The sequence below is a fragment of the Corylus avellana genome, chromosome ca5 (genome assembly GCF_901000735.1).
Source record: "Corylus avellana chromosome ca5, CavTom2PMs-1.0".
NCBI classification, from domain to species: domain Eukaryota; kingdom Viridiplantae; phylum Streptophyta; class Magnoliopsida; order Fagales; family Betulaceae; genus Corylus; species Corylus avellana.
In genome coordinates this window covers 36,304,437-36,321,751 of record NC_081545.1, presented here as the reverse complement: position 1 = coordinate 36,321,751, position 17,315 = coordinate 36,304,437, and the positions used below count along the sequence as shown (strand labels likewise).

The 17,315-nt window shown below is 35.9% G+C and overlaps 3 protein-coding genes across 6 annotated transcripts; 1 reads left to right on the top strand and 2 right to left on the bottom strand.

Annotated features, from left to right (window-relative positions):
• Window positions 1-948: 948 nt before the first annotated feature.
• LOC132180685 (probable trehalose-phosphate phosphatase J) lies at window positions 949-8,319 on the bottom strand. 4 transcript variants are annotated; one of them, XM_059593589.1, is made up of 10 exons: window positions 7,980-8,319; window positions 4,298-6,106; window positions 3,490-3,630; window positions 2,843-2,914; window positions 2,614-2,739; window positions 2,463-2,513; window positions 2,178-2,279; window positions 2,009-2,086; window positions 1,736-1,879; window positions 949-1,396 (listed from the first exon to the last, which is right to left on the bottom strand). In XM_059593589.1, the coding sequence occupies exons 2-10, from the start codon at window positions 4,403-4,405 to the stop codon at window positions 1,247-1,249; spliced, it is 972 nt and encodes a 323-aa protein (XP_059449572.1). In that variant the 5' UTR covers window positions 4,406-6,106; window positions 7,980-8,319; the 3' UTR covers window positions 949-1,246. The 4 variants fall into 4 exon arrangements, with proteins under 4 accessions (XP_059449572.1, XP_059449571.1, XP_059449574.1 ...); XM_059593588.1 differs by having other exon boundaries at window positions 4,298-6,699; window positions 7,980-8,316; XM_059593591.1 differs by lacking the exon at window positions 7,980-8,319 and having other exon boundaries at window positions 4,298-5,724; window positions 5,985-6,826.
• A 2,326-nt stretch (window positions 8,320-10,645) lies between these two features.
• LOC132180686 (ethylene-responsive transcription factor ERF113-like) lies at window positions 10,646-12,365 on the bottom strand. Its single transcript, XM_059593592.1, has 2 exons — window positions 12,079-12,365; window positions 10,646-11,493 (listed from the first exon to the last, which is right to left on the bottom strand). Exons 1-2 carry the CDS (start codon window positions 12,116-12,118, stop codon window positions 10,898-10,900), a joined length of 636 nt encoding a protein of 211 aa, XP_059449575.1. The 5' UTR covers window positions 12,119-12,365; the 3' UTR covers window positions 10,646-10,897.
• A 1,737-nt stretch (window positions 12,366-14,102) lies between these two features.
• Window positions 14,103-17,208, top strand: LOC132181457 (N-alpha-acetyltransferase MAK3-like). Its single transcript, XM_059594690.1, has 4 exons — window positions 14,103-14,388; window positions 14,507-14,627; window positions 15,371-15,426; window positions 16,728-17,208. The coding sequence occupies exons 1-4, from the start codon at window positions 14,194-14,196 to the stop codon at window positions 16,971-16,973; spliced, it is 618 nt and encodes a 205-aa protein (XP_059450673.1). The 5' UTR covers window positions 14,103-14,193; the 3' UTR covers window positions 16,974-17,208.
• The last annotated feature ends 107 nt before the right edge of the window (window positions 17,209-17,315 follow it).

Here is a 17,315-nt window from a genome sequence, read left to right as displayed (position 1 = left end):
TTTTTTGAATAAGGATGTTTTAGCCCATATAGATCAGAAAAATTGGGGCGTTAGGCCTAGGCCCACCTTCATATGGTAAGTGGGCCATACAACTCTCTTTATGGGCTATCAAAATTGCACTACAATTTGAGCACCCTAAAATTATAGGGATACTGACTGTATGATCCATTTGGATCCATCGATGGGCAATTACTTAGATTAATGAACCTTTTTTACCTTGAATCGATTTCAACTTCTAAAGGAAGCTTTGTGTTGGGGAAAAGCTTTTAACTGCCTGATTTCATACATTACTTGTTAATTTGATCTTCATTGTCCTCGCCCAAATGCTTTATGTAGGTGCCGCACAAGCCTATCTTATTACCATTTCTCTCAATATATGCTTGCATTCTTTGTTATGATCCTCAATTTTCCCCAAAATAAACAGGGCTTCTTATGCCATTTCCTCGAGAGATGCTGCTATGAATGACTTTCATCAGTTGTCTTTCTTGTGAATGAGTGCACCAAAGTAAATTATTTCTTTATTAAATGCATTCTTTGTCTTTAATGTCATGCTATAAATTTTGTTTTTACTCTGAAAAATGCAAAGTATTCTCCTTATGTTCTCATGGTATTATTCTTCATCATGAATATCCAAAGGATTTCATTGTGTGATATTTATTTTTATTTTAACCTTTCTTGAGCAATCAATTTATTTAGTGTCGTATTTACTGTATTGCTATAGATTAGTCCCTCTGTTTTGCAGCTAAAATGAAGCGGTTAGGCCTAGGTTTCTTATCCTCTTGTCCTTGATTAGTGTTCCACCCAATGCACGCATAAGCTAGATTGGTCAACCTCGAGCATAATTATTTTCTTAAAGCATATATGTAATGAATGGTTATCGGACACCCTTTTTTAATGATCTCAATAGTTGCACTCACACGGAACACATCAACAGAACTGTTCTTACATAGAATAAAGAAGCTTAATCTGCAATGATGCTCTTTAGTTTCCTAACAAATCAAACTTCAAACTTAGAGCACCTCTTTAGTTCCCACATCAACTTAATAGGTTTGTTTACCAAGTAGGCCGTAAAGCTAAATTGTCCCGACCAATTATTAAATGACATTTATGCGCTCTCCACATATCATGAACATGTTGGAAGCTGACTCAAGTTCAAAGAAGGAAGGGATTTTCTCTGCCAAACAAGTAATTTGGTGTAAAAGATGTTTGCTCGGGTGAGTTAAGATATAATGGCATTTGGATTAGATTAATCCGAAGAAGAGCTTTTTCTCCACCCGGTAAGCTTTGTCAAGAAATCCATGACCTCTATTGTATCACGTAAGGAGAATGAAGCATCCGTCTTTTTTGGCATGGACGAGACAACGATAGAAAAGCCCCTTCCAAGTTTCTTTATAAACTGCAGCATTTGTATACAAATCACATTAGCATGGGCCCTATTTACATGCATAATTTTTTTTTTATTATTATTATTATTTGGGGTGGGGGGGAGGGGTTTGGGGTCTTGATTTTTCCAATCCGAATCACAAGCGATTATGGCAGAGAATGAGAAAGGACAGGTGCATGATCCACTAATTTCAAGTAGGTGAATCCCGTACTTCGGGCTACTGGGAAGATAGAATTTGCATATGCCCTTTCTCATTCTTCACCGTCACCTGAATTGCATAATTCGGACTCCCCCTCTAATTGGGTTCAATATTTATAGGGATGCGACAGTCATATTAAGATCCCATATTACCTTGAAGGCATCCTCGTCCGTTAAGTCATCTCCTATATATAATGGGAGGACATCATCATTGTGGGCATCAAACCCGAAAGTGTTTAGTAAATAGCCCAAAGCATGACCTTTGTTCCACTCAATATTTGGGCGTACTTCCATAACCTGTTAAACAAAACTTCACAATGAGTGATATGAATTGAAAAAAGATAATTATTACAATCAAATGCAAATAAAAACTTTACCAAAAAAGGACAAATCTTACGAATAAAGATATCTAATGTACGTATGTACCATTTTACCCTCTCCCGCGCGAAATTCTGGATAAGATTCGATGACAGAGTCTACAATCTTCTTAACATTGTCAACTAACTACATAAAAGAATATGTAATCTTAGCATCCAAGAAACTTTGAGAATTATTTTTCTGTGTTTGATTTTTTTACCAGAAATCTAAGTTGTACCTCGTCATCTACACATCGGAAGTGTACAGAGATGCAGAACTTATTGTCCTCAACTATGGCACCTCTTATGCCTTTGGTCTTTTCTAGTAGTTTCTCCTTTATCTGCAAAAGACAACATGAAACTTTTAGAGAATAAAAGATGAAAATGAAAGATACAATTATAGAGACATTTCCATCACTCTATTACATGGTATTTTAGAGACACTACGCAATTCAGTATTAGTGTTATGCTTAGAACAATAAAGCATGAGAAAAATGTAATAGCAGATTATACAACATCCTTACCTTCTTTAGCTTATATGAGAATTTCTTTGCAGCGTAGAAGTTGATAAAACCCTGTAAAGATTAGAGAACATGTTAAGATAGAATTATAAGGCCTGAAATGCAAGCTGGTTTCTAGTGTTACTCTTTCAAAATACTGCAAGTTAACGAGTACCTGTTCATCGGCAATATGAGTTTGATCCTCAGGCTTTGCGCTTTTTAAGAATCCTGATGGGATTGATATATGCATCCCATGACTTCCAGCATAGCAGAGATCCTTTAGTTTTACAAATTCAACTGCCTAAATAGTAAAGAAATATACATTTCAATCAGCTCAAATGCACGATACAGTTTATATAATTTACTAATTGTGTATGAGCATTGAGCAGCAGACAACAGTATACCTTATCCCTAGCCCTTCCAGTAACAATTGCAGTAGGGAAACATTTAGCAACTTCATGTATTGTTGATCGCATCTGCATGCACGTCCACATAATTGTCTTACCAACCAGTATAAATGGCATGAAAGCACAAATCACTTTGTAAAAATGGCAAAAAAATAGCTGAAACGTTTTGTTTATTACCAAATGAGATATAGAGTTATTTTTTTTAAATAAGAATTTTTGCAATTGGCTATTCGAATTGCACATAATTTAGCAGTCAGAGGCAAATAGAGTGCAATTTAAACAACCAATTATTGGGGTTTTCCATCTGCCAATTTTTGTTTTTTTCAAAAGTTGAAATATTATCAAAAAGAATATATATATATACATACCCCCACCGAATCCAAATGGCCATTAATGGGACCTCAGTGAGATTTTTTGAAATATGCAACATCTGAGATCGAAATCTTCTCCAATAATAGAAAGAATTTTTCATATAAAAATTGAGTGTACATTTTTTTTTTTTTAAATTTCCTTTGTTTTTTCAGTTTTAATCGAGTGGAGTTTATAAAATTAACACAAAAAAAAAAAAAAAGTAATTAAGGTACCAAAGGATAAAATGAAAATTTAATTTCAGCATCTTCGGTTGTGTAATGAGTAATTTTTACCTTGTCGGTTATGAAAGCTTTTTCAGGATCATTGACAATTGGTGAGAGAGTTCCATCATAATCCAAAAATACAACTATTTGTTTTTTCTTAGCAATTTTCATCATTTGTTCAAAAGTGTATAGCGCAGATTGATGCATTGTCTGCAAGCAATCCAAAAAATAGTCAAATAGAGACGCAATATTACTTTATGCATGCAAGAGAGCAAAAATTTGCATAAAATTTGCTATTGGTGTACATGAAAGCATAGTTTTACTCGGATGATAGCATACATGATTGAATCAGGGTCCCGTGCAATGTCCTCATGTGAAAGGTTGTTCGGGTCCCACTTGCATAGGTGGGTTCAAACTACCCAGACAATCTCTCACATGAAGTTGTCCATTGCATATGGACAACCTCATTGTATTGGATCCAGGTCCCGCATGATCTAACTCAATATAGTAGTATAAACAAAAATATAACTCACAATACCATCTATGTATATATAACAATGTAGTAGGTCATCAAAGACCATATTTACATGCCAAAAGAAAATGTGTTACTCGAATCACATATGCCCGAGCAACCTAAGCAGATGGACCTAACAGCCCAAAAAAGTTCTCACATTAAGCTGTCAATTGCATATGAATAACCTCATTGCATTGAATCCCAGTTCTGTATGATCTAACTCAATACAGTATAAACAAAAATATGACTCACAGGACCATGATATATATATATATATATATATAATAGGTCATCAAATACCATATTTATATGGCTAAATAAAATATGTTACTGCATTCATGCCAGAAGTGTAAGCCTACGTACCAGCCATTCATTATATGCAACAACACTTGCATCTCCGTTGTCATCGAATTCTCTTTTAGAGATGGGTTTTGGGTTCAAAGACTGTTCAGGAAGCTGCAGAATTCCCATTGTTTGTTTTGTCTAGACTAAATTATTGCAAAACAATGTAATTGACAGTTAGCATAATTTGAAACGAAACATAAACATCAATGAACATACATTTCTTCCAAATTAAATAATTTCTCATACTCAGTTTATAAATTTGTCGTGTATCTCTTAACATATGAGAAGCACATGATTTTTTAATTAGCATGAGAAAAACACATAGGTTTTTTAGTAGTTCTATTAAAAAACCATGTGTTTCTCGCATGCTCAAGATACACATGACAGTTTTATAGAGTATGAGAAAATTTTGTCCAATATCAAATATCTTGATTCTTGAAGCTAGTATCACTAATATATATCTCTGATAAATTTAGAATTAACTGCCAGGTAACTTCACTTTATTAATGTGGCTGAAGTTCATGTTGTATAATTTAATAAGAAAATTCAAGACTCTTAGCTTCAAAATAATGGTTTTTTAAAAAAAATAAAAAAATACAATAGCAAGAGTCCAGCTTTTTCATCTCTTTTTTCCCCCCCTAGATCATGAAAAGCAAGAAAGTACCAATCAAAAAATTTAATTAAGGCCCCAAAATTTTGACAAGTTAACACGGGGTGATGGACATTCCAGCCAAAAAAACAATCATATCTTCAATTTCTTATGAAAAAACTAATTGAATTGGGTTGGGGAGAGCACACTGTACATAAATTACTTTTGCAAGACATAAACGAATGATCGGTAGCTTATTGAATATATGTGCGTGAGAGAGAGGGACATTGAAAAGAAAGAGGACCCAAAGAACTAAATTAACTAAAGTCACCTTCCCATCTGAAAAGCCCATGTGGCTATAATGAGGACCTGAAAAAGCATCCACAATATCAAATTGCTTTCTTTAAAGTACAAACATAAACCATATCTGCAAGTAACTAAAGTCACCTCCCATCTGAAAACTCCATGCGGCTATAATGATGACCTGAAAAATCATCCACAGTATCAAATTGCTCAAGAAAAATGCTTCTTTGCATTCTATCGTTTATTTCCGTCTATTTTTGTTGAATTGACATGCTCTTTTAACTCTTAAGATGGACAGCTACAGAAGCATTTCTGTAACTGCATTTTCTTCTTCTTTTTTCTTGAACTTGACTCTGTAGGGATGGTTGAACTGCTTGTAGCAGCTGCCTGCATTTTGCTTTCTGGAAGATCTGAAATAACTAAAGTTGTTGTACTCGAAGCTGGTATGTTTGCACATGAATCGATCCGAGTCGTTCAACCAAGGAAGTGACACATCTATTCCAGGAGGCAAATCCAGATTATCAAATTGGGATTGCATACCCATCATGTCAACCTAAACAACCAAGCTTATTTTTGAGTTAGCTTTGCTGTCCATGTCAACCTAAACAACAAGATTGCTCCATGAGCATGTACTCATCAACTATTGCATCAAATAAGCACACGCGACGACGTTCACATGCATGAGAGAGAGAGAGAGAGAGAGTTCCAACATAAAGAAGCAAAATGCATGATAAGTCGAAAAGAAGTAGGTTCATTAATTAACATTCACAGTACTCTTTCATTTCTTTGAATAAAAAAGGTAAAGAAACTAACCTTTCTGTGCAAAACAGCTGGTCCAAACACAATGTACTCAAGCATATATGCACATTCGTGCTGACACAGGAGCGATATTCATGTAGGCCACTATAAGGATAATCAGCACTTACTCGGAACATCTGGCACTTCACAATTATCAAGTAAGCATGCATGAATGATACAAGAAACAATCGTGGGTCGCTAGCTCTAGAATTTTTATTGGATGCCTTATTCCACCTTATACATAAACCAATATTGCAAATAACCCCGTTTAAACACAACGCATAAAGTCACACATTGTTGTCTATGCACTTCTCAGAATTAATACATCTGAAATTAAGCATGCTTACTGAGTCTCTCCTGCTCTCAACTCATCTTCGTATGGCTCCATGATAAAATAACAAAAGCATTGTTTGGGGTTGAGAAAGTTGAGGGAAAAACGTTGGAATGGGGGAGAGGTAAACCCAACCAAGAGCATTCACAGTAAACTCCCTATAAGGGAGTCTGATCCTATGTGTAGGAAATATATTCAAAAAATTACAAAAAAAATCTCACGGCAGATTCCTTAAATGGTTCCTTAAACCATCATATGCTAGTAGAACCCAATACACTCTAGCGATCCATATGATTATTATAATCATAAACAAAACACTCTCTCCTCTCACATCTTTTTACGCACGTCTCCATTATTTTTCTCCGTTCTTCTCCGTCCTCTTCTTTTTCTGCACTTCATCTGGACACAAGCCATTTGAAGATTGCAAAAGAACCCAGATGAAAAAAAAAAAAAAAAAAAAAAACCAGTAGATTGCAAAAATCAACCATAGAAACCAAAAAAAGAAGACGGTAGATTGCAAAAAAAAAAAAAAAAAAAAAGGAACCAAAATCAACTATAGAAATAGAAACCCAATAGATTGCTTGCTGGTTGTATAAATTTGGTCCCTGCCGCTCCATGTCTCAGCTTCCACCAGCTCCAGATTTCAATTCCATGGCTTCCCATCTGAAGGAGGAGGGGCTGGAGAAGATGGAGGTGCGACTCCTTCCAAGAGCCATAGCCAAGCAGAGAAGCGGCGCAGGGACAGGATTAATGCACAACTTTCAACTTGATGAAACTAATTCAGTAGATTGCAAAAATCAACCATAGAAACCAAAAAAGGTAGATTGTAAAATCAAAAAAATAGAAACCAAAATCAAAATCAAAATCAGAACCCCTCAAGAAACCAAAATCATTATAGCTTGCTTGCTGGTTGTTCCTCTTGATCTATGCTTGCTGGTCTGTGGTTGTTCCTCTTGCTTGCTGGTCTGTGGGGGGATGAGAGTGAGGCAGAGAGTGAGATCGAGAAAGGGCGAGAAGTGCGGCTGGGGCGAAAGAAAAGAAGGAGATGAGAGTGAAGAAGTCAGGGAGAGAAAGAAGACGGAGATGAGAGAGATGGCAAGAAAAAGAAACATGTTTTTAGAATAAAATAAAATATTATTTTAATAAAATAAAAAACAAATATTTTGAAGATATAGAAAATGATTAAGGAAAGTTAGTGTGATGTATTATTTTAATATGATCCAGTAAAATTAGGTTAAATTCTTAAATATAAGAAAAATGACGGGAATCCTCTAAATAACCCTTTGTACAACTATCCAGGAAATCTATTAGAATCTCCCTTCACTTGCAAACCAATTAAGCAGCAAAACTTACATCTATTTTCCCCTCAAACTTTCTCAGCAACCAAACAAAATCTTAGAAAATGCATGCGAATTATCAGAATCACCCAAGTAAATTAACGACAAAAACCCATAAAATTTCAAACAATTACAGATCATACCCATCAACCAAACCAAAATCAGCAGCCCCAGCAACCAACTGACCAACAAAGAAAATTAACCCAAACCCACTATACCAAAGCGCGCACACACACACAAAAAAAAAAATCCTCAACCAAACAATCAAATTCCATGGAAATATGAAATAGCCTATCAATTAAAAACCCAAAATTAACCAAGAAAAGAAAACGAAAGGACTACCTTGTTTTGTCTAAGTTTCTTGGAGATCAAATCTGAGGAGTTTCAGAGGCGTTACCCTCCACGTCCAGAGAGGGACAGAAGATTAAAAAAAAAATCAATCTTCTCTCACGGATAGAGCTTCCGGTGATGTCTTGCAGTGTTGGTGAAGTAGCCCCAGAGAGAGAGCGAGCGAGAAGAGGCAGAGCAAATTTCTTGTGGCGCAGGCGAGCTCACTGCAGAGGATATTTTTAAAAAGCTAGCCGCAATTTGGTTAAAAAGAACGCTCCAACTCCAAGAGTTTTGGAGTCTTGCTTCGCGTCCGTTCATGCTTTTTGAAATTCCCACTTCCACACTCCCACTTGCCTTCGCCTTTCCGCCTTTTTTTTTTTAATCACTAATTACAAAATCATCCCTTTGTCAGTTTGTGGAATGTGGGAGCCTGGGAGGTATGGACTAAGGTAACCCCTCAGATATACGTTTTTTAAATTAGGATGTTTTACAATTCGGACAGCCCATATAGATGGGGACGTGGGTTTCACCTGTTAGGCCCAGGCCCACCTTTAAAGGGTAAGTAGGCTTTACAATTATAGGGATACTGACGGCATGATCCATTTGGAACCATCAAGAGGCATTACTTAGATTGATGAGTAGTGTTTTTTTTTTTTTTTTTTTTTTTACATGTTCACAAAAGAGGAAAATAAAAATTCGAACTAATAATCTCTACTTCATTAGGTATGGTCCGAACCGATTAAGTTACGTCTTGAAGACAATTGATGAGTCTTTGCCTTGCATCGATTTTAACTTTTAAAGTAAGCTTTGTGTTGGGGAAAAGATTAAAATTTTAATTAATTAAAATTAGGATATTACAAATTAAGATTAAGATTAATTAGGAGTTCTTAATAATTTAGGTGTCATCTTATTATATTCTATATAAAGACTATTGTTATTAATAAAATAAAATAAAAAATATGGTAGTAGGGAATTATTTCACTGAAATAATCCTCTTCAACGTGTGGTTTCCAATACAATGCCACAAGTTTACTCCATGTCCACGCAAAACCTTGTCATATATGCAATTACACAGTATCCCATCACATTGGATTCCGTTCTAGCTAGGTCTCGTAATAATTTGAATTGTGTGACCCATTGCTCAATTTTGTTTTCTTCTTTCTTGGTTTTGCTAAGTAATTTTGTCGTGACACATGGACTTTGAGACTCCTACATGTGTGAGTGAGGGGACAAAGTTTGAAATTTTCTTCAATCTACTCGATCTAATAAGTAATAAATGTCATTCAATATTTTTTTGTACTTAAAAAATTAATGTTTGAGTTCCTAGATTAGTATAATAACAATATAACTGATTGTTAAAATATTAAAGAAAATATGTGAGATATGATACTTGTCACTTATTAGAGTAGGTTGAACCAGTTTGAAAAAAATTTCTATCCGTGAGAGGCCTCAAACTATACTACTTATAATAGAATAGGATCAACGAGAATAGGAATAAAATTGGATACAAATATGAATGACAAGAAATCTCAACAGCATCAAAGTGTGATATATCAAGGCAAGTATATTCGAAGAATAGGAAGCAAATTCAAATATTGCAGATTTCTTTGCCAGCTTAAAGGGAAGAAAGACGAGATCGATCTTGGTTATGAAAAAAGAGAAAATCTTTGATATATAAATATGTTGGGTTAGTGAGTTACAAAAATAAACGGCTATGCTTGAATGGTTTCTGCTTTTACTGGAGACTCATTACTTCCTGCAGGTGGCATGAATTATGAAACCGAATCGCAGGCTTCGCAGCAACGTACAGCCGCAAATATTGAAAGCGAATTTTCTGCTTTATAGGCCTCCCACGCCTCACTCACTCAAAAAACAAAGAGGACGGGTCCTCTGGTCACACGACTCACACCCACCGTAAAAATTTGTGTATATATATATATATATATGTAAGTGCCAACTTTAGCTTTTCATCACGTGAAGAAGCTTCTATAGATTCTTATGTCCTCTCTAGCCATCTTTCTCCCATCCCCATCTCTCTTTACTTTTCTGAACTTTACTATGAACCTTATTCTTCTACCGTTTCTCCATCAATTTCCCTTATGATGGGTGGCCCTAATGGATAATGGGATGTTAATTTTTGTTATTAGATTGTTTGAATTTTCATAAAAAAATTATAATCTTTTTTTTAGGTGAAGTGGTTGTGGACTTATATGTTTCGACTTTCGAGTAGTCTATGAATTATAATCTATTTGGTGACAAAAAGGTGAGCTCTATAATCTTTTCTTATAAGTTACCAAAATTTATGCAAAAATGACGGTCCAATAACAAAGAATCTCAATCCTAATTAAGGAAATTAGGACTAGAAGGGGACCAACGTTTTTTTCATGAGCCTATACCATGATGTGCTTGAAAGTTGAAACCCCAATATTAATTGAAGTTAGATCGATATGGTCAAGGTTTTACTTTTGCATGGTCCACACTCCATACCACTATTTCAACACTTGGCCATAAATTTTGACGAGAGTGTTTACTAAATGCCATTACCAATATTGTCGCTATGCAGAGATTATTATTTGTCAAATATCAAAAACCGCCAGAAGCATAAAAGTAAAAGAGACGTACTGCTCTTGCAAACCAATTGATGGATATCCTTATATATTCCTTTCAACAAAGCCTCCGCGTAGTCAAATGCATAATTAAGCTAGCAGACTTCCCTCTCTCTCAATTGGTTTCATATATATATATATATATAGACCAATCTCACAACCATATAATTACATGCATCCTTAATTATTATTACTTATAAAAATGCAGCAAGCCTAGAAAATAAGCTTGCTGTTTTACATATTTGAATCAAGTATGAACCTGAACCATAATGTTTCTTGGCATTATTTTCAACCGCCAAATGCATGAACCTTATAAATGCGTAATTATCTATTCCCCTGGCATGGATTATTATTATTATTATTATTATTATTTTCAGAATCCCTCCCCTGTTGGAAGAAATGAGAGCTCGAAGTACTGTAGTTTCCCATCTGGGAATTTAGAAGATTTTCTGGTTGTACTTGGCATACTGAAGAAGTTGATGAAGGCATTAAACGTTGATGGTCATGATGAAGACCTGAGACAGCATAGGGTAACTCGTTATCATCGTTACTATAAAGCAGCTGTGCATATTGCAAAAGGTTCGGAAATATTGCTTCAGTTGGCAAAGGACGTGGAAGAGGATGAAGATCAAGCGGTGGCAGCGGAGAATAATCAGGAGGAGCAGGAGAATCTTGGTGGGTCGCCAAGTAGGCAATCTCAGCCGCCCCAGCGCTAGCTCCTTGAACGCGTTCAGGAAAGTTGAGTTTAGCTTTTGTGCCCTTGAATTCTAAAGCTGCTGCATCGTAAGCAGCAGCTGCAGCCTCCGCCGTCTCGAATGTTCCCAGCCAAACACGAGCTGCCTTCTTTGGATCACGGATTTCAGCTGCCCACTTGCCCCATGGTCTCTGCCGTACACCTCTATAATGCCTTCTCACGTTCCCTGCAAAAAATTAAGGCCTTTGTTTAACAAATATGAATGCAACAAGGATATATAGATTGTAATTATGAAATAAACAATAAATTAATTCAACAAAATATTCGCTAATGAATATCATAATCGCCCAATTTCTTTTTCATAGCACTTTAACTATTTTTCTTTTTCTGCTGGTTCATCATCAATTGAGGTTTTTTCATATTTGTGCTTCAAAAAACAAGAAATCATGCCACATGCAGAAACTATATATATAAGGCCTACTAAAAATTGTATAGATTATATTGAGTCATTCATATACATCTTAAAAAAAGAAAAGAAATAAGAAATTCCCGAAAAAGACATATACAGGCAAATTCATCTTGATTCCGAGATACCCAAAGAAGTAGAGAATTTGCTAATTAAATAGCTTTCTTGTTAGATTGGGTGCTTCGGCCAAGAATCGATCCCGACCACCATGACTATCAATATTAAAGGCATGAGAGATTACAATATTATAAGAAATAAATAGCAGTCATGCTTAGAAAAATTAATAATAATAATTAGAGATTACGTGCGCAGTATATATTTTAGGAGAAGAAAATATTAACTTACGTTGACTATGTATGAGTTCAGATGAGGCAGGCTCCGTCATGCTCGACACTGACCCAGCTTGCACCTGAGCTGGGCTGCCGTCCCCGGTCCCAATAACATGCGCAAAGGCTGAGATATCTCCAGATGATGAATATAGAGAGAAGAGACGATCCTCCTTCTTCTCTTCTGATACATCAGAAGGAAGAGATCTCTTGCCATGCCTTCGATCCACCTTGTCTGGCTTAGTTTTGGGCTCTAGTTGATCATGAAAACTAGCTACTCCAATCCAAGCTGATTGATTGGTTGATTGATTGATTGATTAGTTTCTTCCAGTTCCAGCTATGGCTTCAAATTAAAGTTGAAACCGTATCAAAAGGCAGATCTAAACTCTAAAGCTTATTATATATGAAGATCAATAAAACCAAGAAAAATAAGAGAAAAGAGTGTTGGTGGTGGTGATCATGTTAAAAGAAGAAAAAGAAAAGTGAAAGAAGATAGGAGATGAAGAAAAAGGAGAAGACAAAATATAGAGTTGCTTGTAGGGTTTTCATTGCTGCACGTTAAAGTCAGGTTTTATTTGTCTCTTGGAGGTGCCAGCAAGACGATGAAATGGAAATATTTAGATTAGCAAATGAGGGAAATGATTGTCTACAATACAATGTACTTTAGGAAGTGTACACCACCACTTCTGGACCTTTCCTTCCATCAAGCTTAATTAGACGTACGCCTTATTTTACAATTAATCCACCTGAATTACGTGAATTGCAATTTGAAAGGTGCAATGTATTCGATCTCCTAATATAATTGGTTGCACCGTCAATCTAATTACAGTTTATCGCCCGGGAATTATATCTTAAAAAAAACTTAATAATTTTTATGTTAGGTTCAATTATAAACATCTTGTAGCTAGATCATAAGTGAGGAGCAAATTAATGTTGCAAGCTTTGTACGGTAATTGGGATCTTTTGAAATTGTTTGTCTTGAACGTACAACCAACCGAGCATGCAATTGAGAGAGTAAACCAACGTATTCGAGTAGGTTTCAAACTGTACAAATCCTATAAAAAATCACTCACATGCATGCATTTACAGTTGATCATCGAATTAGAATAGGCTATAATAATCGAAACAAAAAATTGCAATCAATTCCGATCTTGCCTTCTCTTTTAAATTATATGTATGATTGAGGTGTACAATACATACGATGCACTTTACACAAGGGGCAGTATACTCCGAGTCATTAAATAATATAAAAAAAAAATTGTAGAAGAAGAAATTTGGATCTTGGCATGTGGACGCACGGCAAAGGTTGATTGAGCAGCTAGCACAGGCATTCGTCAGGAACCAGCCTGATCTGATGGCTAGTAAATAATATCAAGTTGGTCTCATCCATGTCGGTGCCTGGATCCCTGTCTCCATCTCCTTCTCTTTTGATTCTTTTTATATATCCCTTTTTGTATAGGGGAAACCATGTAGAGACTTCCTCCTAAGTTTATAGACTTGCTGGGAAGCTAGAAACTTAATTTGTCGCGTCAATGTTCCTCCTAATTAAGTTTTAAGTGACCCCAACCCAAATATTAAGTGAATTCAAGAATTTGAAATTGGGGTTTGATTTTTGTTGTGGTCACTTGTGCACAAAATATAAATCGGCATATTGTACTTTCCGCTTAATATTATAGAATTATTTCATAATTATTATATGTAATGTAATATCAACAGCCTACACAAAAGGGTATATGGGCTCTCATTTGTTCAGACTGCATTGTCTAGATAAATAAATAGGTAAGAGCTCATTTATCATCTTACACGAACATGCGGGCATAGAGTCGGGTCATTGCATTCTATCCAAAAATTTGTACAATTATATATAATTTCGTTTCTTTTTAATTTGGTCAGGTTTTCTCCTTATCTATTTTTGGGCTTTCAAAGCATTTGTTTTTCCCATTTGTAAGATTTTCACAAATCGATAAGTTCTCCTTCCTTACATGTGAAGGCCTATTAAGAGCCCAAAATCAATCTCCTTTCTCATAGCAAGCCCAGCTCTTCAAAACCCTTCGCAGACCCCAACACGCACACGCGAAGCACAGGGAGAGAGAGAGAGAGAGAGAGAGAGAGAGAGAGACACTGAGAGGGGAGAATGGAAGGGAAGAAAGAAGGAGAAGGAGAAACGGGGAAATCAGAATTCGGGGCATCGGAGATAGAGTACGTGAGCTATGGGGGTGAACACCACCTACCCCTTATCATGTCGCTTGTCGACCAAGAACTCAGTGAGCCATACTCCATCTTTACCTACCGTTACTTCGTCTATCTCTGGCCCCAACTCTCTTTCCTGGTACCCTTTGCTCCCACTTCTCTTGGGTTTCTTTGAAAACCCAAAATTTTTCTTTCTAACGTATTCTTTTTTCTTCTTTTGTATGTGTGCGTGTTTGGTTTTCTTTGTGTGGGTTTAGGCTTTTCACGAAGGGAAGTGTGTGGGGACGGTAGTGTGTAAGATGGGTCAGCATCGGAATACGTTCAGAGGATACATTGCTATGCTGGTTGTCATCAAGCCCTATAGAGGCAGAGGCGTTGGTAATTTTCTAATTTGTGGCATTGATGATTTTCAATTTAATTTAATAACCTTGATTAATTTACAACTTATCCTGTTAATTTTTGTAGCCTCTCCTTTTCATGTTGTGTGGTACTTGAACTTTTTAGGTTGTTTGATTTGTGGTTGATAGTGTGATTATGTATGCATCGAAGAGTTTGATGCATACATAACCCGTTCGATGCGCTTTTCAGCTTAACCCGTTCTTATGATTTATGGGAGTTTAAGGTGAGCTTGTAAGGAGGAGGCATAATGAGGAATGAGATGTCCATATGCTTGACATATATATAATGATTTTATATTTATATTTAAGTTGCTGAGATTCTTGAAACCTACAAAGAACGATCCAATTGATCAGACACACAATGTGATCCATACGGTTTTGCACTTCTTGAAAAATATAATCTGTTTTGTTATTCTATTCTAGGTAATGAAGAACTTGTTATTCACAACTCTTGGATTCAAGAATTCCTGTATAACTTAAGCGATGCAATTAGAGCTTTTTCAATTCTTTTATTAATTGATGGGGACGAGAATGTTTGTTGTAATAGAAAATGGAGGTCTATAATACATTAATACAAAATTGAGGCTACCGGTTTGTTCTACTCTCTAAGCAGTAATGTGTTCGTTTATGATAGACTCTCTCTACAACCTTGCTTACCTGCATCTTATTGGCTATATTATTGTGTTCTGTTAATATTTAGGTTGAGATTTCCTCATATTGCAGCTACGGAACTTGTTAGCAGATCTATCAAAGTGATGATGGAATCAGGTTGTGAAGAGGTATGCCAGCATGGATTCTAAGGTTATATTTATGCGTTTATTATTTTATTTCCAAATTACTCCTTCATTATCGAATTTCTGAAGGTGATGAAGATTATGGAGTAACCGACTGATTTCAAAAGAATAATGGAGCATTATTTTGCCCTACTCCTACATCTTATTGCCTTACGGTGTACTGGTCTTCCTTTGTTTTTTAACTGATCAGTATATACATCTGAATAACATATTTTTCATTGACATCTCCACCTAGCCATCCTGCACTACTTATACGTAGAAGATCCTCCTCAATCCCTCACCTTTCTCGTAATCCATTAAGTGTAACAAATTGGTACTTGAAGATAACCTTGCTTTTCAACCCGTGCCAGCAACCATTACTAGAGTGGAATTGCATATAGTCCATTATGGTTCCCTTCATGATTGAAACCTGTAAATATCGAACTATTCTTTGTATGGGATGCATTTACAATTATCTTGTATGGTATGCGTTATTGTTCCATCAGATCTTGCATTATGATCTGTGCCCAAGATCATTTTAATTTTTAATTTTTTTTTTCGTGTTTAAGTGATTAATACAATTGCCCAGAAAGACATTAGCTTAACTTCATTTCATAAAGGTGGTAGTGCTAGAGATTACCTGCAAGCAAATCTCATTTGCTTTACTCATATGCTGCCATCTTATTCTAGGCCAACACTATCCCTATGTTTTTGTAACTCGGGACTCATCGCGATTTGCCATTCAAAGACCAGTTATAACCTACTGACCAAATAAGGATATGAAGCACGAGGTTGAGTTATGCTGCCAAAGTTAGACTGAAGAGAGAAATATAGAGAATTTATTGACAAATTAGAAGATAAAAAAAGCTGGAATGGGTTTCCTTAAATACTCTCTTTGAGTGCACAGGATCCATTCAAAAGATAAATTGAATGACTTGGTTCATGAGATATGGGCTTGCCACTAGGGGCGGAACTAAAATTTTTGGTTGGGAGAGGGCAAAACTAAAAGAAAAACTTTTTTGGGGGTAAAAATTTGATTTTGAAAGGATTATAAGGTTTTTTTTTTTTTTTTTTAATGGGGAATACATGAAGCCGGCCCCATGCCTCAAGCAAGGGTGGTTCCACCCCTGCTTCCTGCCATGATGATGAGTGCTGATATTTCCTTCTTTGGCACTAACATATTGCACATATTTTTTTTTTGTAAGATCCATGGTGTTATTGGGTTTGTCATTTTCTTTCAATTGTTAGAAGGGAACACCCTGGCTCATGTCTGTATTCTTCTTCTCTTTTTGCAATTTTTGGTGAAGGTAACGTTGGAAGCAGAAGTGACAAATAAAGGAGCGCTAGCCCTGTATGGCCGTCTTGGGTTTATTAGGGCAAAACGGCTCTTCCACTACTACTTGAATGGAGTTGATGCTTTCCGTCTGAAGCTGTTATTCCCTTGTCCGGAGTTATACCCCTCCCTGCCTATGATGGCAAAGACAGAAGACAGCCACTGCCATGACGATCACATACAACCTGAAGAACGTTCTGAGCTACATCAACACTTGTAATTTTTTTATTTTCCAGCTCAGTGTATGGTTTAACCGTCACAAAGTTTTGCATTCCATTTCTAGAGTCATTAAGGAGGTAATTATAACTTTTATCTCCCACATCATTTCTCTACAAGATGTATACTATCTTCGGATCAATCCCTTGCAGTTGCTCATACATGATTATAACTTTTTTTTTGTTTGAAACAGTGTTTTGATGTGTCATAAATATGAAAGTAGTTTTGAGTATTTTGTATTTTTGGTTGTTTATTAATGTTTTTGTTTTGAAAAGAGAAAACAAAAGGGTGAAGGAAAAAGTATTGTTAAACAAAGCTTAGGTTTTTTTTTTGGTTTTTCTTTTTT